At 40.1% G+C, this 25,895-nt stretch overlaps 1 protein-coding gene across 1 annotated transcript in view; it reads left to right on the forward strand.

The window, feature by feature from the left end:
• The window catches only part of HSD17B12 (hydroxysteroid (17-beta) dehydrogenase 12), a 57,628-nt gene that overhangs the window by 10,837 nt on the left and 20,896 nt on the right, over positions 1 to 25,895 (forward strand). The window contains exons 4-6 of the mRNA XM_009895696.1: positions 12,356 to 12,466; positions 17,089 to 17,153; positions 18,098 to 18,142. Of these exons, the coding sequence (XP_009893998.1) occupies positions 12,356 to 12,466; positions 17,089 to 17,153; positions 18,098 to 18,142 (221 nt within the window). The remainder of the gene's footprint in view (positions 1 to 12,355; positions 12,467 to 17,088; positions 17,154 to 18,097; positions 18,143 to 25,895) is intronic.

Here is a 25,895-nt window from a genome sequence, read left to right on the forward strand (position 1 = left end):
GTGTGTTATTAGCTGGTGGCTTCACAGGACAGGTGGTGGAGTTGCGCATGAGCTGTGTGAGTCAAGAACAAACAGTTGTAGCTAAGCAGTGTTCCTACTTGCAAGTGCAAGTACCTACTTACACAAGTATTTATATGCACAAGGTAAGTGTGTATAAATGTAACACAGGAGACTTTGAGGTTTTTTTGAGCAAATTGACATTTGCTGCTTTCAAGTTGATGGTGGTTAGTGTTACACCCAGGTGATAATATTAGCTCCTAAGAAATTGTTTGGACTGAAAAAATCAAAATTTTCCCAATGTGTTCTCACAAATGATGGTTTAACTGGAATACATTGTCTTTTAAGCCTTTAATACTGTTTAAGAAGTAGTGTCCAAAACTTTAATTTGATTCTGTTTCGTGTCTGTCTTTAAGAAAATATAGGTTTTTGCAATTAAAATCTGCATGGCTGACTATTTACTTCCAACAAGTTTCCTTAGCTCAGTGTGCAGAGTTCCTGAAGTTTCTTGGTTGCGGTAGTTTCATCTTGAGCTACTCTTTAACCCTAAGATTTCAGGTACATTGTAAACCGATAGCTGTCATGTTTAGACTTGGGACCTATCATGTTCTCACTACTCTTTGTGAGTACAAGAAAGGTATGGGATCTGGTGCCAAAACCAGAAATGTTCCTTCTCCACTTCTTACGCAGATGAGTTTTACCGCTTTCTTCTGCTTTCTTGGTAAAAAGATATCAGGGAGCATTCTGGAGCAGACCTGATGCTGATCACTGTGCTTGTGTCTCAGCTGCTGCTGTGACCTACTGCTACAAATGGCCAATGCCCCTCCGTGGCAAATCTGTCCCCTGCAGATGCTCAGCCGCACCTACCTTGTAGCACTTTGCCCCTTCATCTCTGCCCTGTCGTTTGCATTTCCTGCCCACCCCCGTGCCCCGGTAAATCCTCCTTGCATCTTAGAATTGGCAGGTAGGAAAATTTGCATCTAATAGAGGAGGTTGAAATGCAGACTCGGTGAGTAAGGGGACATCATCTTTTTACTTTTCTTGCACAGAAATGACAAGGTTCGCTTTCCTGAGCTTAACTTGAAGACTAACGGAATCCGGCAGTTATTTTGACCTTTTGTGATCTATTTCAAGGTAAATTAATGTGTTTGCAGCCTTCCATCATCTGAGCCAGGTTCAGCTTGACATTCTTGAAATCCCCCTATATTTCTTGGACTTGACAAAATGGCTTCAAATATTTTGAACTTGTTTTGATGCACTGAAGTTACCTTTCACATAAAGTTGTAGCATAAGGATCTTTGATCCAAAATGAGCTCTTGGTTTTCATCTCTGACGGAAGTTTCCCTTGGATGAAGCGGAGAAAGTTCCCATGGTCTTGCACTGAATGGTGTCAGCCGCTTGCTAAATGAGCAGTTGTCAGACACTGTAGAGAGCTGACAGAGGATTCAAGTGAAATTAATTTGTCAATAAATGTAACAGATGAACCCCATGTACAATCAACAGAGCACATGAAAGACAGAGCAATTGGGAAGGGAACTTTTTACTTTTTTTTTTTGTTGTTGTTGTTTTTTCTTTAAGAAACATCCTGCTTCTGTGGCTTGGGGTTTGTGTCCAGTTCCCCCCCCTCCTTTTTCCTCATCTTCTCTTGCATTTTCTCAGTGAAGTCTTGCCCAGATTAATTTGAAGAAGCTGAGCAGGATGCTTAGAGAGAAACATTTGACAGATGTCCTGCAAGCTACAGGATGCAGTCCTAGGACTACTTCACCCTTTAGGAAAATTTTGAGGTAGCAACAAGGCAGGAGAAGCCATGAGTACAATGTTCTGCAGGTGACTAGCGACATCCTTGCAAAAGCGCTTTGTTTATGTATCAGCTGTCAGCATACAGAGTAACAGACCACGTTAACATAGTTGGTTTTAAGGATGAAAACCAGTTTAAGAAAGTTCAGCAGTCGGTGTCGTGTGTTACACAGCAGTAAGTGATCTGGCAAGTTCTAGCCAACGGTGCTTTTTCACACCAGGCAAGACTGAGTTAGCCTCCTCCAGGAAAAAAAGGATTGGAAGCATGCTTGCTGTGAACCTCACTGCTGGAGTGCTTCTATGCAGTATTTGTTGTGTTGGTAGTTTGTAAATCCATGAAGTCCAGGAGAAGAAATGTGTAAAGGTTATTTAAATGGGAATTAGGTGCTTCGGGTTTCCTTTCCTGAATATAAACTACAGCAGAAGTAGCCCCTTCCACACCTCGGATACTCTGTATGTGGTGTCTATAGGTTCAGGGCTAAATCTGGGACCTAATGGTGTCTTGAGTCTTAATGTCTTATGCACTAGATAATTGGATCAATGGGGCAGGTAACTGACTTAGTACTTTTGAAACCCAGACTGAAGAAACAGGAATTCGTCATCCCTGCAAACATTCAGGGATGCCGCCTGGCAGTAGTTGGGTAGGGGAATAGGTTGCATTTTCTTTAATACACAGAAATTTAGTGCCTGTCTCTGCTAACAACCTATTTGTAACATAAGCTTCTGTGGATGCCAAAAACAAGAGCCCTTGCACTAGTCTCTGGGCCATTAAACACTCTTGTTAACACAAAAGCTGCAATGTATTGCTTATCACTTTCAGTGTAAAATAAACTGAGTATTACATGGAAAATGAGTATTGGATTGTTTTTGCTGAGTGAAAGTCTGTTTCGCAAATCTGGTTTAAGGAAATTGGTGGAAGCTTTACTGCCGAGAGACCTAAAATTAGGCCTTTTAAGAGGCTCTACAGGGAACGGTCTCTCTCTGGCACAAGGAAAGGACTGGATGGTGCAAACAGTGCTGTCCTCCTTCTACAACTTCATTCTATGAATATATGTTTTAGTCTCTTGTCACTTTTTTTTTAGCAGACTGAGTTCCATTACACCAAGCTCTCTATCTGTTAAAGCTGTAAAAATCCCTGATAGACTTCTCTGATGAGGAAATGGTGATAATCGCTTTTGTTTTTTCAGGAATATCTTGTAGTGAGGAAAATAATGCTAGTTAGTAGCTCTTCATAGGGAAAGGAAATTCAGTTGAGCTGTTTTGCTCAACAATTTCTTTAGGGGAAAAAAAATCCATTAATATGAAAAATAAACAATTTTTTAAATGGTGTAACTAATGGATACAAATACGATTGCTGTGTCACTTCTTAAGCATGTGCAACCCTTCCAGTGCTGAACTGGGTACTATACTACTTTGTGCATTAGATGTGGACTGATTAACAATGTATTTTCCCTTACAAGTAACGCTTTAGAGGACCGTGAAGACTTTGCTTTTAAGTGTCTGTCTTTTGAGTACCGTAAACACTTTTCTGTGGATGCTGAATGCAGATGAAACTATAGGGGACATAAAAAAAAAAAAAATAAAAAATGCTGAATTAGCCTAGAAGCTTGTTTCACTTTTGAAGTTTATTTTAATTCGTGTAGAGTCACTGACTTAAATGTCTTGAAATTGACTTGAGAGTAAGGGTATGTTTTGGGTTTTGTTTTTGTTTTTTTTTTTTTTGTTAATGATACCTTTTAGTCTCTGTAAGTGACTCTCAAATTCTTCCTAAATAATTCTCCTGGTTATTCTGGAATTCACCCTGAACTTAAATCTGGGGGGAGGGAAGTGGTGGTTTGGTTTTTTTGGGTATTTTTTTTAAATCATTACTATTCTACTTATAGGGCTGAATAATTTAGACTTTTATTTTCAAAAAGTGATGAAACATTTGTGTTTGCATGTGTATATATATCAGGTACACATTGTCACAGTCAAGCAAATAATAATGACATTAAGGAAAACTAAATGTTACTGGAAATATTGGATATAAGTCCATATGCCCTTCATAAAATGAGTTAGTAAACTAAAAATAGATTTCTTCGTGCTGTGTAAAAACCACTACCACCAGTGAATATCAAAAAAAGCCTTGGGGGGCGGCGGGTGAGGGGGGTTGACATAACATCAGGGAAGAGGAGAGAAGGAAGGGGAGTTTGGGATGATGCCTGTCACACAGTACTGACCTTCCCACACCTCATGTTGCATATGTGTCTGAAGCAGCTGGGGATCGCGTCCTAACAAACTCCTTGTGCAGCTTCAGCCACAGTGGGTATTTTGAGGTAGCGATGGGGGAAACCACAGAAGGGCAAAACGATGCCGTTCGTGGAAGGCAGAGCTCCTGCCCTGTGCGAGGACAGTCGCCCCTGCGGTATCTGTGGGTGTCTCTCGTGCCCAGACCCACTGTGGCGTACTGGAGTGGGGGGTGTGTGTGCATGGGGAGCATCAGAGCTGTGCTTGCCTTAACTGCCTGAAATAACCACGAGGACGACGTTTGGAAACATTGCGATGACTTGACTGTGCAGCCCCCCTGGCTGTCAGCCTCTGCAGCTGTTTTTACAGGCTGCTTGATTTTGTGTTTTTAGTTAGCTTTGTAATTAGGGCAAGCTTGATTTAGGAAAGTTTACAATGTTGAGCATAATATTTGGGTGAATGGGCTTATTGATTGATCCTGTGTGTTGCTAAGAATGATTTTTCTGACTTGGTAAGTGTATCTTAGAAGCTGTAATATATTTTGACGTAAAGGGAGTTAGAGAGGAGCAAATGGAGGCAAGTATTAATAAAGCGTGGTTTTTTTCTTCTTGTAGTAACGGTACTGCTTATACACAATAAAAACTTAAATGTCCCCTGTGGCTCAAGGGTTTGTGGACTTTGGCTGGGAGATCCATCTTTTGCTGTCTTGTCTTTGAAATCTGAGAAGTGGGGAATTGACTTGTGCATGTGTGTGTATATTGAAACTTAAAGCTTGAAACAGAATTGTAGCATTTTAAATGAGGTCTGGCATTTTTTTTACCCATTCTACACTTATATGTGATTAGATTTTAAAAATATTCACTATTTTTAAGGAAGCTGTATCTATGAAATTACATATGCAACTAGTGCAGTATGTAAGGAATTCCCCAGCAGTGTTGTGTGTGTAGTTGAATGAAAGGAATCTGAACTTAGTGCTTGACCACATGTGCATGCACATGTGCTTTTTAAAATGTGTTGAAACATAGCCAGTTCTGTTAAATTGCAGGCAGGCATCTGGTTATGCTATGCAGAAACTTATAGCATCCCTACCCAGAGACTTCTTTGCAAACCAGGTGCAAACAGAGCTTGTTTTTAGCTTCGGCTTACTTCAACTTTTGTAATTCCTTAGGTTACCAGTACTCTGGTTCAGAGTTTTATAGAAACGTGTATAACTTGCGTATCTTAATAAAAACCCTACTGTATCTGTTGCTGCATATCTGCTCCCGTTCTCTTGCATGGGGTCTCTGTGGTGCAGCATCCCTCTGGGTGAGGGTTCAGCACTGTGACCCTCCTTTATCTTCTGTGCTGCTTGCCAGGCCCTGGTCTCTCTGGTTTCCTTTTTCACAGAAATGAGAGGTGTGATCTGTCATTTGGGACACGGACTGATACAGCTACACAAATGGGAACTCTCATCCCCTCAGAAAGGCTAGCCTTTTAGGAATTCAGTTTGTCTATGGACTTGGTAATCAAAACAAATAAAATGTGTGTGACAAAAGAGTCCAGAGGTTTTCCTCTAGATCGCCTTTTCTCCTTCTGTTACCTGTGCTACTGGGATCCGATTACTGAAGAATGTTGCAGGTTCTCCAGGGTTTCTGCTCTTTTTCCTAATAAGTATCCATATGCTCCTCTGATTCTGTATTTCACTGTGACTGATGGGGGGGGGGGGCTGTATCTCATTTTACATTTTTTTCTCAATATCTTGAACTTCATTGAGTAACTTAGAACTGTAATTAACAGCTGGTCTCTATTCTGCTGAAAGGCAAAGCCCATTCCTTGCATTCTCAAGTCCCTTCAAAACAATCAGAAAAAGCTAGCTCTTGTCATACCCAGCTGACTTTAACATGCTTCTATATGGTGAATATTATCAGTGCGTAATAACAATCTGCTGTCACCAGTCTGAAAGTATTTGGACCTTCTGGTAAAGAGATTCCATCCATACGTGACACTTGGTGTGCTGCTTCTGTGAACTCTGAGTCCCAAATGGGATACATTCCCAAAGTGAATGGGCTCTCCCTTAAAAAAAAAAAAAAAAAAAAAATCCACAAAAACCCCCGAAAAAACCAACAAAAACAAACCCAGAGACTTTGTAGAGCTATCTGCAGCCACTGTGTAGTCTTAACTTCTTCATCTCTGCCCTGCATACAGTACTAAAAAGCAGGAGGTTTTCATGTTTTGCTTTCATGTCTCAGCTTCTTGCCCTTTATTGAAAGGTTACAAATCCTCTTTATGGAGACTGGGTACTGGATTAGGGTGGGTTTTGCCACTGCAGTGATACTGGAAAGATGTCATCTTTATTTGTGGGTGTAGTTGAATCTCCTTACTTAAACAAATTTTGCCCCTCCTGTATGATGAAGAGCGGAGAGCTATTTTTCTACTGCTTCGCTTGCATCTCTGGCCATCCTGAAGCTAAAGACCAAGTGAAACTTCTTTTATGGTTTTGCAAGCAGTTGCTTTATACCACATTGCTGTGATGGCAATATTTATACGAAGATTTGAATGTAAAGCGTTCCGTTCTAGCAAGAGGTTTTTAATGTAATTTCCCTGAGCTTGAAATAACTGTTCCCAGTACGTGTTTACAACGTGGGCCTCGTATCCTGGACCTCTCCGTCGCAAAGTTGGCTGGATTTGTTTCAACATACTTGGTGCAAACTTAAGCTGCTGTAGCCAACTGCTTTGAAACAGGTGGTGCAAGTACTAATGTCGTTTTATGAAGGATGGTGATGTTCTAGTTTTCCTGTTTCCTAGTAAGACTTTGTACCACAGACCCCTTTAACACTGACACTGCTTCTGTCAGGTAAACTCGAGCTGCTTCTCCTGACCCACCAGGCTAGTGTCTGTTTGCTTTCCCGTCTAAGTACAAAAGGTTACTCCTCTGGGGGTACCTTCTTTCAAGCCCAGTTTATCTGTGTCTGAAAACTTCAGTTCCTTAGCATTTTCTTGGCCTGTCAACCAATATTTCAGTTTATGGGGGCTGCTGCTTTGAATTATTTGCAAGCTTCCAAAAAACCTAAATTTGAAGATGCTTACCTCCTAGCCACTTTGCAAGTCTTTATTAGTCTTTATTTAGGATGTAGCTCACTGTAGTTTCTAGCTTTCTACTTTTTATTCCAGTGTGATGCTTTTTTTCTGGTGTTCTAGGTAACGCAGTGCTATTTTCTACCTGAATCTTTTTTTAGTAGCAAAGGTGTGCCCTAGTTTGCCTGATTACTTAGATTAGTGTTTGTCTTGTGTAGCAAGACACCGGATACATTTCCTGTGCGTCAGAAATCTCTCTGGCCTTTGGAGTTAATTAAGCTTTCGCTTCACCTAGTGGGGTTGTAAACTAACCATCTTACAGATGAGAAACCAGGTGTGTTGTGTCTTTTCAGCTGTCGTTTGAGTTGGTGCTGGTGTGCTTTCTGCCACTGAGTTGTCCTTTCTGTACCTTTCTGTCTTCAGTTCTCTGCTGCCTCAGTTGTGCGAGCTCCATGGCTGCCTGCTTGTTGAAGTGCATGGTTTCCAGCTCCACCAGTCTGTCTTCATTGACTATTTCCCCCCTCCCCACCCACTTTCTCCCCCAGTGCTGCAGCATCTTTCACTTAATGATCTTGCTGGCTGCAAACTAACTTCATTTGGCATCTGGAGGTACTGTTTCCATCGTAAGGTAGAACTGGGGGTCTCCTCTTGGCCTCTTGGGCTTAATCTGCTCTTTAGCAGCCTTCATCCTTGCATTTGTAAGTAAACACTCATGTCACCTCTGCGTAAGAGTAGATATTCTTTTCCTGTGAACCATTGATGACTTACTGGTGTATTCATACATGATTTATCCTTTTAATAAACATCTTGAACTTGACAATTTAGTTTCTGACTTTAAAACATCAAACTGAGTCTCTAATAAAGTTTGTTAGCAAGAACTTCCATGAACATTAGACAATGTCTGTATAAAAATCAAAGACCAGAGTTTAGGAAGACTGTTGAGATCTGGACATATGATGCATCATTCCTTTTCAAAGTGTGAGTGTATTTGAAAGTGGAGACCCCTTAGAAGGAAGATGTAGATGTGCCTTTTGTTTTTGCTGCCTCTATTCCACCTTCCTTGTGCTCGTGAAATTAAAGAAGGTAAGATTTGTAAAAGCTGTGGAAGGGTGTAGGTTGAGATTCTGAAGAATCTAGAAGATGCATAGGAGAAGTCTGACATGCATAGGAAACTGAAAAGACGGACATGAAAACAAGTAAATGTTAACATCTTAATGTCCTCTGACTCAAAATTGGGAAGTAATAAAAGTTACCTCTTCAATGTTAGCAACCAAATGTCAGTGCAGTATCAACCAATGCATAGTGATAGGAATGAGAAAGAAAACAACATCGTTATGAGGTATGACCAAGGAAGAGGGGATGGCAGTTCAAAAACCTAATATCAGATGGAGCAATCGGAATGGATCCAGGCATGCCAATTTGAAATTTGGTCAGTTCTGCTCTTGGCAGGTTCAAAAGCCAAAAAAAAAAAAAGCGGCAGCGGTGAGGTGGTGTGAGTGCTGAAAAATGTGTAAGGATTTGTAATGATTGGGCAAATGGCTGTAGGAAGAGTTGGCTGAAGACTGTCAGGGTAGACATATCCAGCTCAGGAATTTTCTGAGCAACAAACTGCTGGAGATTGGGATAATAAAGTGAGGAAACATTAATATGTCCTTTCTTTATTCTTTATACTATTTTCTTCTTTTTGTCTGCTTCAGAATACCAAATACTTACATAGATGGACCTCTGGACAGGCCTGGAATGACTGCTTAAATATCTTTATGCTTATTTTGAATAGTGGCAGCTTAACCAAGTTTGGGATGCTATTTGGAGTCCTCTTCTGAGGATACCAAAGGTAGAGTTTTCTTCGAGGGACTGTCCATAAAAGTGTTTGTATTTCTGATGGTGTGTATGTGAAGAACATGGTTAAATAGCCTATTTGTTTCCAGACCATCTCAACCCGTATTGTGTTGGAATGCATAGAATGGGAACATGCCTCAGGAGGTCAGTTCTTCTTTACTACCTGTGCAAAAAGCAGTGCTTTTTTTCAGTTACATTATGTTCCCCTTCTAATGTGGTGGTTTTTTTTTTTTTTACCGTCTTTGCTTTCATGACAACTGTTTTTCTATAGATATTGATCTGGGACATGCCTATGCCTCTGCAGTCTGGCTGTGTTCTTGGGTTGCAATCCAGATCTTCAAAGAATCCGTCCCAGTATCTTCTACAGAAGTTCACTTTGCCTATTTGTCTTGTACCATCCTGCTCAATCATCATTATGACTATTGGTTTGTTCAGCCTTCCCACAGCTGTGAGGATGTTTTGTTTGTGGTCAACAACTTATTTTTCAAATGACGGTATGGTTGCAGAAGATCATGTCTGCTTTTATTAGATTGCAGGATACTGTTGTGCATAGTCGGTCTTTTGCTAAATTACCAGAAGTCTTTGCTAAGGTCATACAGGCCATGTACAAGTTTAGGTTAAAACTTATTTGTAGGGTCAATACTGATCTCACCTGAGATTTTTAGTAAATGAGATGATTCAGATACTGGTGTATCAGAGTTGAGAAATGTGAAGGAGGTCTGCTGCACTTCCTTTTCCTTCCTTGAGACCTTATGGGTTGGTGATGACTGACTGCTGCGCAACTATTGATAACGTGGTGGTGTAGTATTCAGCCCCCCGCTAAGAAGCATTTGAGGTACCAGTTCCAGAGACAAAACATCAGATTCGCTTTTCAATATATCGTCAGGAATGCTGGACATGCCAGCAGATATCAGATCTTTCAGATCCTCTAGCTGCTGACTGCAAAAACTGGCTGATACCCCTCTTTAGCTCCCTGTGGCTCCTGAGTACCTGACAGTCTTCAAGCTGAAAGCTCTGTTGTGGAGGTTCAGGTTTTCTCTTTTTGGACAGCCAGAGCCCAGTCACTGCTAGATATCCTGGATTAGAACATAACCTGCTTGCTTCTTTCTGTATTACACTGCATCTCGGAGTCTTTTTGGCAGATAAAACAAGGGTGTGTGCTACTCTGTCTTCTAGCCCATCTGTTTGAGAACATCTTAATCCTTCTTAAGATCAAGGAAATTCCCTTTTCCATTGTTCGTGCAGAGCACACCTGTTCTCCTCTGCACCTTGTGCTCTGAATACTAGGACGGGCTTACGCAGAAGGGACTTGATGCTATTCGCATCGTCGTTTGACATGGAACCATTTAATCATATGTATCTGCTAGTCTTTTTTCTGATGTAGGATCACCCCGCCTCTTGCAGGTTCTGGGACAGAGCACGAGGTATGCAGAAGTTAAAGAATAACTGAATGCTGGTGTGAAATGGGGAGGGAAGGTTTGGTCAGCGGGTGGCATCTGCCAGGGCAAGACAGTCTTGCGTGTCGCAGTGAGCAATCGCACAAAGACTGTGTCCTCTGGGCATACCGGTAGGCAGTCTTCTACTTTTCGTATGTTTTTATATACTGTAGTACCCACCCTCTGTCCACAAAGGGTGCTGTGCTTTTTTTATAGGTGTATTGCTTAACTACCTTAAATGTACTGGCTCTTTGCTAATTTTCTAAAGGCTCAAGGAACATTCTTATAGGAACAGTGGTGTGAGGACTTTTTATTTTTATTCTATTTATAGTATTAGGTGTTTGGATATTTTTTTTCTTACCTCGTCCTCTCAGTAGCCCTTTAGTGATTTCAAAAGGCTTTGAAGATAGATTGGTAACAATCCTAATGAAGAGTGTTTAGTCTAAAAAAGGCCAGGGCCAATTGAGCAAATTTGTAAGGATGGTGTTTGGGTTCTTTAAACAACTCGCATTTCATGAGGCATCTGAGTGGCAGTGAAGACAGCTGCGGACCCCACAAAACAGTTAAAGATGGCACGTGTGTGGAAGTGTGCAACTTGGGCTCTGCCCGCCCAGTCCACTTGCACGTATTAGATGTGCCTCTAACGCTGCCTTTAATTCAGTGTCCTGTAAGAACTTGAATGTGTATGCTAAATATTAGAACAGCTGTGTTCAAAAATAGACTGTTTCTACCCCCCCCTCCATGTTGAACTTGATTTTCTTCTGACGCGATCACAAGACTGCTGCTGCAGTAGGGGCTTAATGCTATTTACGTCGTCATTTGACATAGCAACATCTCTCAGGGGATTTTTAAACAATGCAGCTGTTCAGGAGAGATGAAGAGGTTGAGGGTGGGGAGAGGGAAAAGGAGGAGAAATAATTTCATCTGCCATTAGGGCTATTGGGGAGGGGGGGGGAGGGAGGGGAGGCAGCCAGCAAACCAGCGAGTTCAGTAGATTCATGATTCTGCATGAATGGACGGCAGGATCATGGGAGTCGCGGCTTTCCCTTGAATGGGAAGGAGCATCATGGGAATCTGGCTGCTTCTAATCTTTTTGTGAATGGTTCTTTTCCTTTAACATGGCACTGCTTTTATGAATGGCTTTGGGGGCAAAGTGCTGCAAAATCCTTCTCAAGCTGTATACAGGTTCCTTAAGGAACACTGGGGTGGGAGTCGGGTGCAACAGAACAGAGATGCTGCGAGGTTAAGCTACTATTCTGCTCTTTCGAAGTCTGAGAGGACATGTACTGATTTTAATTCAATGTAATTAATTTAGCTTGATGGGAACAGAATTGCCTTTTATATGAAGTATTTTTAATACTTGCTTTCTTTTTCTATTTCAAAATGTAGTTGGCTACGTGTATTTTTCCTGTTCTGTTAAGGATGGAGATGACGGCATATCAGAACGTTTTTGGAATGATTAAACTGAAGTTCTGCTCTTCTTGTTCACCCACACGTTCCCTTTTTGATTTATGTTAAAAATACTAAATATTCAAAAAGTTTTATGGCACCAGAATTGAGAATAAAAACAGAAGGCAATAAAGAATTGTTTTGCTTGGTCTGAAGCAACTCATTTACCATTTGGCTTAAGCTGGAAAAAAAGTGCTCTGCTCAAATTGTACTTGAACACCATTGTGTACATGCATTTTTTGATTTCTGCATTTTTTTTGATTCTGTGCAAACCTGTATAATTTGTTTTCTTGTCATCTTCATAGTCCCTTACAAGTAAAATGCTTAATCATTTGAGAATTCATGTTCTCACCAGAAGTAGTTTAATGTTGCAAACTTCTTCTACAGGTTGTATTAAAATTCAAGGACTCCTATTGCAGAGGTGAAAATGTTAATGTGTAATATTAGCTACTTAACATAATGTTTTGTAAAACCATAATAACTGATATATTCTTAATATCTGAATGGTAATTCAACTATTTCAAGCTTAAACTTTTAAAAAACTTTTTTTTTTCTAGAGGAAAATTACAAAGTGGAAACAAAAGTCATTGTGGCAGACTTTGGAGAGAGAGAAGATATTTACAGTAGAATCAAAGCAGGATTGGAAGGCCTGGAGATCGGTGTTTTAGGTTTGTATCTGATCTAAATCTCTCATAGTGGTGTTTCGTCGTGACACGCCTACTAACTTTTTCCCATATTGAAGTTCATTGAAACCAATTCCCAAAAGCTAATGTTTGACTAAAACTATGTTGCAGCATGCTTGATATGTGTTTTTTTGTAGCTTCCTGTTGGTACACTACAGGAGATGGTGCTTGCATGTGTGCTTAGGTTCCAGAAATTGCAATGCTTATTGAATGTGTTATTCTGTGGTTGCTAAAGGCTCTTTAACTTATGACTGCGTGCACAGTGGCTTGACCTAATGCTGTCCTAGAACCTAAGCAAGCTCCAGATACTTAGATTCAGCTTAGCAGTAGAGCCCTGTGGGAGAACTATTAACTTATAATTATAGAGCTGTTGAAATTTAATCATTGCAGCATAGCATCAAGTAACTGGCTCCTGCTTCAGAAGTTTTAAGTGTGTTCTGGTCATGTTGGTAAGCTCTTGTTCTTTTGCTGTTAGCACACAATATGCCAGAGTATGGTTTGTGGTATTGCAGGAGTGTAGGTTGTGTGGTAGTACTTGAAAAAACAAGGTGATCCATCCAGTTGCTTTGTCAAATGCAGAACTAAGGTGATTGTCACAAGTTAGGAGTTTAAACATAACAGCATTCTACCTGAATCTTTTCTGAACAGTGGTGTGAAGGCAGTTTCTTATCAGTTTCCCTGTTCTTTCCGTAGAAGCACATATACCTGTGTATATCCTATATTTCTACACTTACTCAATATGGGGATGAGAACCTGTGACGGTTAAACATAAGGCATGACATTTTGCACAGTTGTGACTTGGATGTCTACTGGTATATGCCCTCTGATAGAGGACCTCTCACTACAAAATTCATTTTACTGATCTGAAGTACTTCTCACTACAAAATTCATTTTACGAATCTGAAGTGCAATAATTGGAGCTAGAACTGTTTTTTTTTTTAAAAAAGCATATTTCAAAACAAATTAATTACACACATGATGATATACTATATGAACTTTGTTGCTAATAAATGAATCTTGTTGTATGATGTCTGCAAATAATGCCCAGGAAAATGGTGTGTATAAAAACTCAGTTAAAAAAGGATACTTCTGACAGATTTGAGTACACGCAACTTATGACGTGTGGTATTTAATTGCTATAAAAATTCAAATCCCTTGGAGTAGCTGCAACGGCCAACAATGTGTTTTGTGTAAAGAGTGGTTGTGACAAAGCTGTGGATGCCCTGTTTCTTGTTTCTTAAGGAAATAAGTTCCAAAAGAAACATTGAAGATTAAAATTAGTGTCTGTTCTAATCTGTCCTGTCAAAATCAACTCAGGGAATGTAAGGCTTGCAAGCTGCCTGTCACGTGGCAACTGCTGCGGAACAGTGTATCACTTAAATGTTTCAAAACACCAGCAAACCTTTTACTGTGTGAGGTACATGTACCCCACACTGGGGTTTTTATTATTTCTTAGGCTCTGATAAGGTTATAGTGATGCACAAAATCATGAAAATCTGACTCTCTATAATCTTGCTTAAAGTGGGTACTAAAGCAGTGAATGTGTCTCAAATTTTGTATAAGCTTATTACAGGAAAACAAGCACGTTCCTCAAACAGAGCCTGGTTCTTGCTTTTATTTGCATGAGCACCTTGACTGAAAATATGGTAAAAATAGCAACTAAATGCTCGAGTTGTATATTCTCTAGCTGAGTTCCTCTGCTTTTTTTTTTTTTCTTGCAGCCATTGCCAGTGCAGGTTTACAGAAATTTCTCTTCTAACTAATCACTAGCAGTTTTAGTAAATCTCATGCTTGGGCTCATCAGATTACATGATACGTAGGTTTTTTTCTTTTCCCCAGCTATAGCTGTATTAATAGAAACTACTTGCCAGTGTAACTTTTCAACACAGGTGATGACTACTCCAGAAAGACTGTATCTTAATTTTTTAATGGCAATTAATTTCATGCTTTAGTGCCTTATATTTTAAATTCTGTAGCATTTGTTGCAATCTGGAATATAGCTTTTGCTGATCTGCGTTTTTCACATGTGTGAGGGAAAACATGCGTTTAAATGAGAACAGCCATAAGGAATGAATTCTCAGGTTCCTATATATTTTCTTCTTTCAAGTCTCATCTGGTATGGTAGGTATGAGGAGCATCGGTAGCACAGCACAGTTGCCAGTGATTGATGCTGATTATTTTTTAGCCTCACACTTAAGAGATGCAGGAGTCTCCACATATACTGCTCGAGATCGAGCTTCTGATTATATAGTTGCACAGAGTCTAACTAAAGTACAGATTGAAATCCCTGTAAACTTCTTATTTGGAAGCTTCTTCTCACCCACGTATGAAGGCTAAAAGAGTTTGCATAATGTTTTGCTGTGTGTTCAAAACAGCGTCTGTCAGTGACTTCGAACATGTGCTAGCTACAGCAATATGTTAAACAAGCAGAGGTGGGAAATCTTTCTTTTGCTATTCTTAAATGGCTGTGATTCTCGAAAGGCATTTGAGCTGGACAGTATCTTACCCTGTTGTTATCCAGATTTCTCTAGGTAAAATACGCCTGTGCAAACTGAAACCTAATTTTGTTAATGTTCTGTTCCAAACTGCAGCAAAGTGTGATCTGGTAGAAAGGTGATTGAGAGTGGAGGGGTAAATATCTGGGACCCAGTTTGCAGTAAGGGCTGTCTCTGTAGCGTGAATCATATAAATATTCTGAATTTGAGATAATAACCAAGGTTAGTCCCCAAAACCCTGCCACTATTCACAGCTGAAATATTTTCCAGAGAAACGAACTGAAAAATTGTTTATTTTGGGATGAAAAAAAGGAAAAAAATCTGGCTCGCTCTCACAATAGCAAGATTGAACCTTCCTCCCTTTCAAAACTTTTCTCTCTTTCTAAATATAGCAAATGTCTGCTGGGAATTTGCCAACTCCCTGTTCTCCTCAATTCCTGTATTTTTAAAGGTTATCTAGAAGTTAAAAGTTTGAAACACACAACATGACTAGGGAAGTAAGGGTTTCTATAAATACACAAAGATCTGAACTACAAGAGCTGTCATTCAAGGGAATCGCTGAATGAAGTTTGTGCACTTTGCCAGAATCTCTCCTGCGTGTCCTGCATCCCTGTTGATACTTAAATATCTTTCAGGTTGGATGTTAAAATGATAGCTTTTGGCACAGGTGTAGGGGGTATTTTATTAAAAATAAAACAAAAATAAAAAGGCATCACTGCTTTTTGACAGTGTTTCTTACCCCTGTAGACTCCTGCCCTGGAGGTACACAGTGCCGTTGAGCATATGTAGCACTTTGGGATTCTCTGGGGTGTAAGACACTATATAAATGTAAAATGTTGCCACAGCAACCAAATGTCACACGATTCACTTGCGTAAGATGAACAACAGATACTTAGGAAACGGAGATCCCATTTGCTAGCTTTTTTTTTTTTTTTGGTCTCCATATCAATATGCTTTATTAAGTTGGAGGCAACGGAGGCTGCAGAGCGGCATTGTTTTCTGGTGGTATGAGAAGTTTTCCCCTACTTGATTTGGGATTCGGGAATAGATATCGGTTTAATGTCTGAGAATAAAACCTCGCCAGTCTGAAGTGTTGGGGAAAAAAAATAATTAATAAATTGGTTTTAAGTAATTAATACATTCTCTCGGTTAATTCTAAACGCTGCCAAGGGGGAAAGATTTTGCGGATGTCAGGAGCCCGTGACTACGCAGCCACAGCAAACCAGAACCCCTTTTTTTCTAAAGGCGGATAATCTCCGTGGGAAACGGGGGATGCGCGGCGCCGGGCGTTCGCCCTCACCGACGGCGGTGCCTCCAGCCCTCCCGGGCCGGCAGAGCCTGGGCTCCTGCTGCCACCTGCCGACCGAGGCACCGACCGAGGCACCGGCCGGCCCCCGCCGCAGGGGCTCCCCCCCCCCCTCCCCCCCGCGGACACCTGGGGAAGGGAGCGACTGGCTGGAGAAGTACTGGGGAGACTTACCAGGAGACTCTTTTGTGTCTTATTTCACTCATTTATTTATTTATTCAAAAAAAAAAAAAAAAAAAGAGAGAGATGTTAAACAGTTTCTCTTAATGTCCTGCCAGGCACTGAGAGCTTTTCTTTGGCTTGAAACTCCCATTTCTGCGACTGCATCTCCGTGTTGCAGCGATGTCGCCCGTACACTTGCAGGGTGTGCGCTGGCGTTTCTAAAAGAAGCAGCGTTCTTCCCCCGCGCTGTGAAAAGTGGCGGAAGATGGGTACAATGTGCTAAATATGCCAGCTTTTAAACAATTGGAGAATTAACATTTACGCATTTGAAATGGTTTGAGTATTCACTCTCACGTTCCACTTGTGTGTGTACAAGTATATTTATCAAAGAGTCATAGAATGGTTAAAGTTGGTAGGGACCTTAAAGATCATCTAGTTCCAACCCCCCTGCTATGGGCAGGAACACCTCTCACTAGAGGAAGTTACGGTTTACAGTTTAATATTTACAGTTAAGGAAACTTGGCTAGAGGAATTAAAATGTTGCATTTAAAACATTCTAAGAGTATTGCTTGAAAATTAATCAGAGCATTAGCAATCAGATGGCAACCAAGCAATCTAATTAAAACTTCATGCTTTCATTTCAGTCAACAACGTGGGAATTTCATATGCTTATCCTGAATATTTTCTTGATGTTCCAGAGCTGGATACAGTAAGTGCTTTTGTAGTACCTTCTAGTGTTCTCATTTTTAGCACTAAATGCTTTAATGGATGTGGCAAAAGTATTTAGGTTTGGTTAAGGTACTCGCATTCAAAGTTTTCAGATTAGATTTAAGCGTTCAAAAGCTAAGACATTTACATAAGCAACGTAACACAACTCATGATTTTTTTTTTTTGTGGTGTTTTTTTATGTACACTCTTCCCTGGTGCTTCATTTTATATTTCTATTTCAGACAGATGCTCTGGGGTCAATATTTGAATGCCACTCCTGTCCATGGTCTCATCTGGTGGCTGTTGTTGAGCTGCTTTAGCTTGTGGGGAGGTTCTTAAGTGACTGAAGGGACGGGAAGCAAGCGTCTTCATGAGTGGAAGCTGCATATTCCATAACACTGTTATGAAACTTAAATATGATAGTTTTAGACACTTTGTAATGTAGGGACAGTCTTGGTTGCATTGAACTCTGACTATGAACACATCTACTAGTGCGTGATTTTGTTTCCAACCCCCCTGTAGCTAACTGTATTCACTGTGGGTTTGTGCTTTCTGCACATACCATTGATAAACGTATCTGGTTTTTGGTTCACCTTCAATTAAGCTTCATAATAGTTATGTCTATTCATGTCTAAAAAATCAGAATTTATTAAAGTTTATAAATATTGCGAATACCGTTAGGAAATACGGTGTCAATGTGATACATCTGTGTTGTTCTTTATTGCTATGAGTCCCTAATCAGAGACAAAACTTGACCAAAAGAAATTCACAGACTTTGCTTTGAAAGTCTGTCACTGCTCCTGATACATAAGCAGGAAGGCAAGGAGTAAAGGTGGATGTGTAAGTGTAAGGTTGAATTTATCCTGGCACTTGTAACCCAGAGAGTGTGTAAATATTGATCAAATAACTTGAACTGAGAAAATGGAAAACTTTGTTTTCTTGCAGACAATTGACAAAATGATCAACGTTAACATCATGGCTGTTTGTAAGGTAAGTGCCCCGTTACCAACACTTGTTTTTGATGTCTTAATTCAAAACCAGTAAGCAATTAAAATTCAGTTGTCTGAAACAATTACTTTCACCTATTAGGCCACAGGTTCATTTTTCATCTTGGAGTAACCCGGAGGTTGATTGTTGTATTAGACTGTTCTGGTTGTTGTGTGAAATATAATTTGTTGCAAAGATACCTATTAGCTGTTTAGAAGAGCAAGGTATGTACACAAAACAACACTTAATGCTTCTCCTTCTAGTCCTTCTTGTAAATCATTCATTCTTCTCCCCCTGTATCTGTGTTTCTTGGGGAAGACAACCCTCATCTCTGCATACCTAAGGTGTTTTTTTGTACACTAGTGAGAAAGCACTTACATATTTTCTGCGAAATAAATGAGCAAGAAGGAAAAGAAAGTTCACAAAGTGTTCATTAACTTTGAAGTAAAGTTACCTTCCCTTTTTGATATTTAAACTGAAGCCTTCAGTGGGAAGAAATCAGCCTGACTGCAGGCTAAAACATATGGTTGTTCCCTTATTTATTAACATATGAAGCCCATTCAAAAATCAGGTTTTCATTCTAATATTTCAGAGCCTAAAAGGGGCAGAGGGAATAGCAGCTGCTTATGTGACACAGGGAGTCAATTAGTGTATTACTAGTGAGTGATGACGAAACTCCTTGTAATTATTCACTGCTAAACCTTAACTTTCTTGTCTATTGCATAACAAAACCTGCACCTCCATTAGCTGAGGGTTAACCTTTTGCCGCAAAGCCAAAATATTAGGTGTTTCAAAGGTGGCTTGAAAGATTTTACTTTCTTGCAGCTCTTCTGATTAAGATAGGTACTAAATTAATCTAGTATGGTGCTCTCGGGGAGTCTAAAATGTAGGTGTTTTGTTTCCGTGTGAGGAGGCACAGGGTGTCTTAAAACAATGCTTCTGGAAGATTTTCACATCTCATTAAAACATAGGCAAACAGTGAAAACGCAGCCCTTGCGTGACTGAATGGGATTGTTAACGTCAGCTTGCTGCTGCTAACTCTGGCTTTTGTGTGTGTTTTCTTTGATGTCTTAGAACTACTTGTCACATGATTAGAAATTCTACAACAGTAAGCCTTTAGAAACTTTTCACCTTGAAAACTACTGCTAACCTGACGAGCACTGATTTTTAGTTGACCGAGGATTGTGGCCCATGGTGTCTTGTTGCGCTCCTGCAAGGTTTTCATCAGGGAAGTCAGTTATTAATGGGCACCTTTGAAAGTTTCTCTTATGAAGTCATTTAGCAGACATTTTTTTAATGTTAGCATGGCTACAGCAGGTGTATATGTGAAGAAGTGTTGTAATGCATGGACCTCTTAGCTAGAGATTAGTGTAATCAGAATGCCTCTGCGAAGGTGTGACATCTGTGCTGTGCCAGCAGAGGGAGTGCACTATTCAGCAATTACGGAATTTGGGGTGTCAGTCTTCCTGGAAGCATTTTGTTAGAATAGAAAAGTTACAGATTAATGACTTTAATACGTATTTCTGAAGATGGTAGGCTAAAATAATAGGTGAGGTCTATTTAAACTCAGTATACACCTAAAAATCCAGAGATGTAGTCAGATTATATTAGTTTCCAGAATAAACTAGGGCTGTTTTGTGGCTTGAGTCTTCATGTTTATGATCAGTGGTCGTCAGCAATTTCACAAAGTTCTCATACAGCTTTTTGTAAAATTTGTATTGTGTCAGCCTCTTCCCATTCAAACATGGTCGTCTTCACATATATAAAAACTTATTGAATACCTACTTGCTGTGTCTTAATAGTGTTTCTCCTTCCATTTGCAAACTTTTTTCTTGACCGTGAACAGCTCCTGCTACTGGGTATAATTGGAGTTTGAGCATAAGCTTCCAGGCTTGAAAATGTTTCCTCCTGCATGAGCCTATTGTGTAATTAAACAGTAGGCATGCCAGATGCTTACTGTTTTGGGGAGAGGAGCACATTAGAGATATGTACCATCTGTAAGTCATTCTTCCAGGGGAACCCATCGAACTAGAGAATCATGGTAGGAAAAAGTAATTTTAGGAAAAGTATGTATGTCCTTTCACTTAGATTTTTTGGGATGTAATCCTGTGAACATTTAGTTCAGTATTTTAGGTTGATACCATCTCTTATCCAGGGGTATAAGTGCATTAAAAAAAAATTAAAATGTTCTGCCTTCTTGCCTGATTAAAAACATGAAGTTTGGGATGGAAGAGAGTGCTGCATTCCTAAGCAAGGAGAGGAAGGTCTGCTGAAAAGGTGGAAAAGGTGAAGGCACAGGAGAGAGAAAGCAGGTTTTGCTAGTACCCATTCAAGCTCTGCTCACTGTATCTCCAGATCTTTGTCACCAAGGTGTCGCATAAGCTGTCTACTGTTATATTCTGGAACGTTGCCACCCACTTCCTTGCCTTTGGAACAAAACTTCCTCGGTGCCTAAAAGGTAACAGTATCTCCTGTCTTCTTGGTAATCTAAACCATGTGCCATAAACAACATCTCTGTTGGACACCATAACTCTTCTGGCACACATGTCAAATAACTCCACTTCGGTTCTGGCTCAAATGCTCCTTAGGCTTGAAGTGGGAAAGTCAAGATACTCAGCACAGTTTGGTTCTGCAGAAACATTAAGGTCTGTTTTGTTGCCACAAGCGTAGGCATTTTTGAAGGGTAATGCTCATCCCTTACCTTTTGACTCATCGTTTTCTTTGTTGGGCAGCTCATTAGATTTCCTAGGGGATATGCAGGATGCAGGAAGGGGTGGTATGCTGAGGGATAAGTCCCCATCTTCACCTCACAGGATAAACAGCAGGACCAACTAGGTTGATGATGTAATACTTTTCCCAGCCTTAAGGGATCTAATACTATGAAAATTTCCCTAATGTTTGAGAACTTGTTTCCCATCAGAGCTTTTAAACATGCTTCTTTCCCCAATCCTATTCCATGCTGTCTGCCCCTATCATGTCCTTAGAGCAGTGTTGGGTTAGGTCACCCATGAACCCCCCCAGTGGTACAATTTTTGGGGCTCAATCAGTCTGGCATGAAGTGTTGTGATTACTGTGATCTGCCTTCAAAGCACCCTGTACACCGCTGACGACAAGCTACACAAAACTATGTAAAACATGTTGGAAATCTTATATCTTGTAAAGTACTGGTTAAAAAAGCAAATCAAACACCACCCTGCTGCCCCCCCAACCACAGTAGGTTGTTTTTAAGCTCTCTGGAAAATGTCACATTTTTATAGTGATATGCAGTACAGGAGTTACTCCATCCTTCATATAATATACAAAACAAGAAGTGCCTTGGGTCTTGATGTTGCCATAAATAGAATGAAGAATTTTTGTTTGTGGTATTTCTCAGGAAAACTTGAGACTTGATGCAGCCTTATACAAGGACTGAGTTGACAGATACATGAGGAAGAAGATGGGGTAGTATGCAAAGTTCCTGTCACAATCTTATCTCGGACTTCTGGGGAGATTTAAACACCAGAACTTTTCTTTAATGATTGCTAGTGGCAGTTCAGGTAACATGGGCTTGTGTTATAATTTTTTGATGTCTCATCGCATTTTGAGACACAAACTAAACATATTTCTGACATGGATTAAAATAACAGGTCAAAAGTCTGGGGTTTTTCACAAACCAGCAAGTGTTGAAGAGCCGAAGTTATAGTTGCTCTGTATAGTTTTCATCTATAGTTCCTTTGTATCAAATGCATCTTCTTGTGTCAATTCACCTTTGCTACATCCTTTGATTTCACCTGGAAAAACAGTTAAACTTGATTTTACTGTTGGATTAACTTATTGAAAAGCCAAGGATGTCAGACTTGCTGTCCTGTGGAAAAAGTGGGTAGGTAATGAGCATAGAGAATAGTTTCCCATGCTTCGGGGAGCCCTTCTTTCTCCTTTGGAAGCTGCAAGAGATACTTAGTATGTGAGGAAAAGCAAGTATGGTATTTCTGTTTGCAGCATCGCAATATGCTAACTGCATTGGGAGTGAGGCATAAACTTGTGTCCTCTTGGAAAATGAGTAGGACTAAATAGTTGGGGAGTGCTGGCTTAGCGGTTGATTAAGCAAGGAGCTGAATTGGTTTGCAAGCTATTATGTTGTGGGGGAACGTAAATTTTAGGCTTGCAGGCCAGGCTTCAGTTGGAAATTGGCATTAACAGAGGGAGGGGGAGAGTAAATTACATGTATGTACATGCCTTGGTGTCTGTGCTAATCTTCGTCTTGATCACCTTACTGATGTTTTATATTGAGTGTCAAATACAAAGGGATAATAGGCCTACAAGATCAAGGATTTTTATCATCACCACACTTGAGAAGTTTATAATTTGCTTAAGACTTCAAAATACATAAATACTCTGTGTTAAACCGAGAGTTCTAGTGTCAGCTGCTCTCTTAATAGAAGAGGAGCGAGAGGTGAATTATAGCAGGTTGTGAATCCCAGGCAGGACAAGGGAATAACTACAAAGTCTGAAACTGAGTTTAGGAAAAGGGGGGAAAAAAAGCAAAAACAAAAAACCCCAAACCAACCAAAAACAATGAAACCCACAACTGATGTAAAATTGGAAGGGGGAGAAGAAGCTAGTATGTTTGAGAAAGAGGGGAAATGCTCTTTTGCAGACCTCTGCATAGAAAGAAAAGCCTGGGGAGCAATAATGCTGAAAGATGGTAGGAAATGACATCTCTCTCTCTCTCTCTCTCTCTCTCTCCCCCCCACTCCCATGAATGTTCAGGTGGGCTGGTGGGGCCTAATACTCTGTCTGTAAAGGTACCTTACCAGAAATTAGATGATAGTTGCTTGTGACCTGCTAGAACCCTATGTGAATTTTTGTATTTGCTGTGTATTGGAGAGGATCACAGTAAGTGGGCCATAATTCTGAGGGTAGTGGCAACGCTGAGTTGTGAGAAGAGATTGCCTTGTGTGTGTGTTCCAGTCTAGTCAAGAGGTTTCTTTACATTTATATTCAAAGTCATAATCAAAGCGGGGGATGACGATTTAGCCAAGTACATAATACAAGTTTATAACCGAAAGAGACAGTTGCCAATGCTTGGAAGAGGAGCAAGTGTTCTGTGAAGGTGGTCATGAATATCATTCAGATGGTCCAGAGGGAGAAATTAGATGCTGCGTTTTCCCACCTTGCTGACTTTGAACCTGAGAGTATGATATACAGGAAGCTGGAACAAGGGAAATGTAGCTGTGATTAAATACTTTTCAGCAATAATCAGGGAAGCACTTGAGATTTTTCTTCAAAGTACAAGTAACTTGGGGAAATTTAAGAAATTCTGGAGTTCTGTGGCTTTTCATAGATTTGGGGTTGAGACAAATACATATTCCACATCTTGAAAAGAGAAAGTTCAGACTATTTGAGTAGTCTTTTTCCTACGTAAAGCTGAGGAGGGGGAGGAGAAGATGCTTATTTTCAGAGCTTTCACTTGTAAACTGGACTCCAAAAGCTTGTGGCTCTAAGTAGGGAAAACTTTCTCTCCCAAAAATGTTGCTCAAAGGAAAGTCACTCACAATGAGCAGCGCTTGCAGGATGTTAAGTTCATAGTTCCCTTTGTATGTCCCATGCCCCTTTCTGGTTAGTGATCTTGCCACGTGGGTTATTGCGTGATTTTCTGTTGAACTGACATCAGGTTTCTTGCCAGTTTTTGCAAATATAGATCATTCTTGTTCAGCTTGGGGTATGAGCTGCATTAAGAAGTTACTGTTTCAAAAGAGATACACTAGAAAAACTTTAAGTAGGTGCTGAGAATAGGTTTCGCGATCAATTTGACTACCAGTGCACGAGTACAATTCCGTAGTTGTTTCAGTGCAAGGTCTGCACGTGAGAGTTGCGTAGGCACAGTGTCAGTTAACTATTTGTTAAACAGCTTGTGCATTTGTGAACTTGTGTGAATCCTCTGCCCAGGCACTATGAATTATCTTATGGGAGCAATGATGTTCTTTACATGGGTGGGTGCACCGCAGGGAATTGCCGGTCTTTTAAGAAGTTATGTTGCTTTGAGGTGTTATAATTTCACCCCAGATTTGTGAATGAGATCTGAAGGGAGCTTCTTAGCTGCATAACAAAGTAGAAAGTATTGTACAAATTCTCTAGCTTCATCCTTTGCTGTACTTGCACAGGCTTAATTACAGATCATTATACCTTTTGGAAGTGGAAAGAGTTACTTTCAGTCGTAACATCTTACCATATAATGATTTCTCCCTGAATATACAACTGTGGTATTAGGTTTCTGGCTTCGGATAACAATTTTGTGGCCCATAATTTGTGAAGGATGACTTTGAATATTTACCTCAGCTTTTCGTACTGTATTTTAGCAGTCTGAGTATCACTTGAAATGTATTCAAAACTTTACAAATTATTATTCTTTCTCTAAGCTCTACTCCTGAGCTATTGCTTGGATCAGAGTGAGAAAGGACAACAACTCAGTGATCACTAAGAATGAATGGGAGATTTTTTTTTTCTGAAGAGAAAACACTGGAAATACCTGGTTTTAACTTCTAACTATTTGTTAGTCCCATAATAGGAGCTTTTAACTGTAGCACCTGTTTTAGAACATAAATCTAGCCATATGGCTGTGCATCTTTGTCTGCAAGTAGGAATCTCTGCTTCTTTTAGACTAAAAGTGGTGTTCCCTTTTCCAAAATTAGAAGATAGAGGACAGGTCTGGTGAGGAAGAGTGGACAATACAACCAGTGCTTGCCAGGCATGTAATAAATGCAGTTGCAGATACATGGACATCAAGAAATGATAGCTGCCTGTAAAAGATTAATGAAACAGTCTGTAATGCATCTCTACCTTAAGTTAGCTATTTGCTGTGAGCATTCTGGAACTTAGGAGCTGGAAGGTTAGGTGTGAAAGAAGTTGACTTATGAAAAAAAAAAAAAAAAAAAGATAGCCCTCCAAACCAAAGGAACTACATCCCAAACTCTATGGTAGCATTATGTGTATATGTGAAATCATTGTAAAACAAACAAGCAAAAAACCTTCAACAACTGCTGCTTGATGGTTGTGTGTTAAACATAACTTGTTGCCAGACTATATAAAATATCGAAGATTAACAACCTCTGATGTCAAGGAGACTGTCCTGAGCAAACTTCTCAGATGCATACACATGCATGCACGTTCTCACTCTGCTCTAATACACGCTTCCAGAAAGAAAAAAAAGTTTTTTTTAAGCTGGCAGTTTTCACGTAGCCTAGTGTCTGGCTACTCTGTCTGAAATACTCTGTCTTGGAAATGTTCACGTTTTCAACTGCTGCGCTGGCATTTCTGTTGAAAGTAGTACTAATTCGGCAAAATGGTCACATGAAGGAAGCCTAAGTGAGTGCAGTGACCACTAACTGAAGGCACTCGTCTTAGGGTAGTTCCCAACCTCTGCTTTAGGTTGCCTGCCACTTTCTTCTTCCTTTATTAGATTGCCTTCAGAGAAAGAAACGCTGTCATAGAGTTTTCTGGCATCCTACATGCTAATACAGCCTCAAGCTTTTGGCATTGCTGAAATACACCCCATTACAGAACTAGCTATCTCTAAATAAGACCTAGCTGAAATTTGGGTTCTGTATCTGGATGGTATTTATTCAGTTCTAGATGTTTGTTGTTAAGCTGCTGATTTCATAATGGCATGTCTGAGATAATAGCTATTGAAGACAAGAGTGTTAACCAGTTTGGCTGTTGTAGATAAAGATCATGCAAGCACATGTGGACACTTATTAGTGGCAAAACTACATTCCTG

Source organism: Charadrius vociferus, unplaced genomic scaffold (assembly GCF_000708025.1).
Source record: "Charadrius vociferus isolate BGI_N301 unplaced genomic scaffold, ASM70802v2 scaffold111, whole genome shotgun sequence".
Taxonomy (NCBI): domain Eukaryota; kingdom Metazoa; phylum Chordata; class Aves; order Charadriiformes; family Charadriidae; genus Charadrius; species Charadrius vociferus.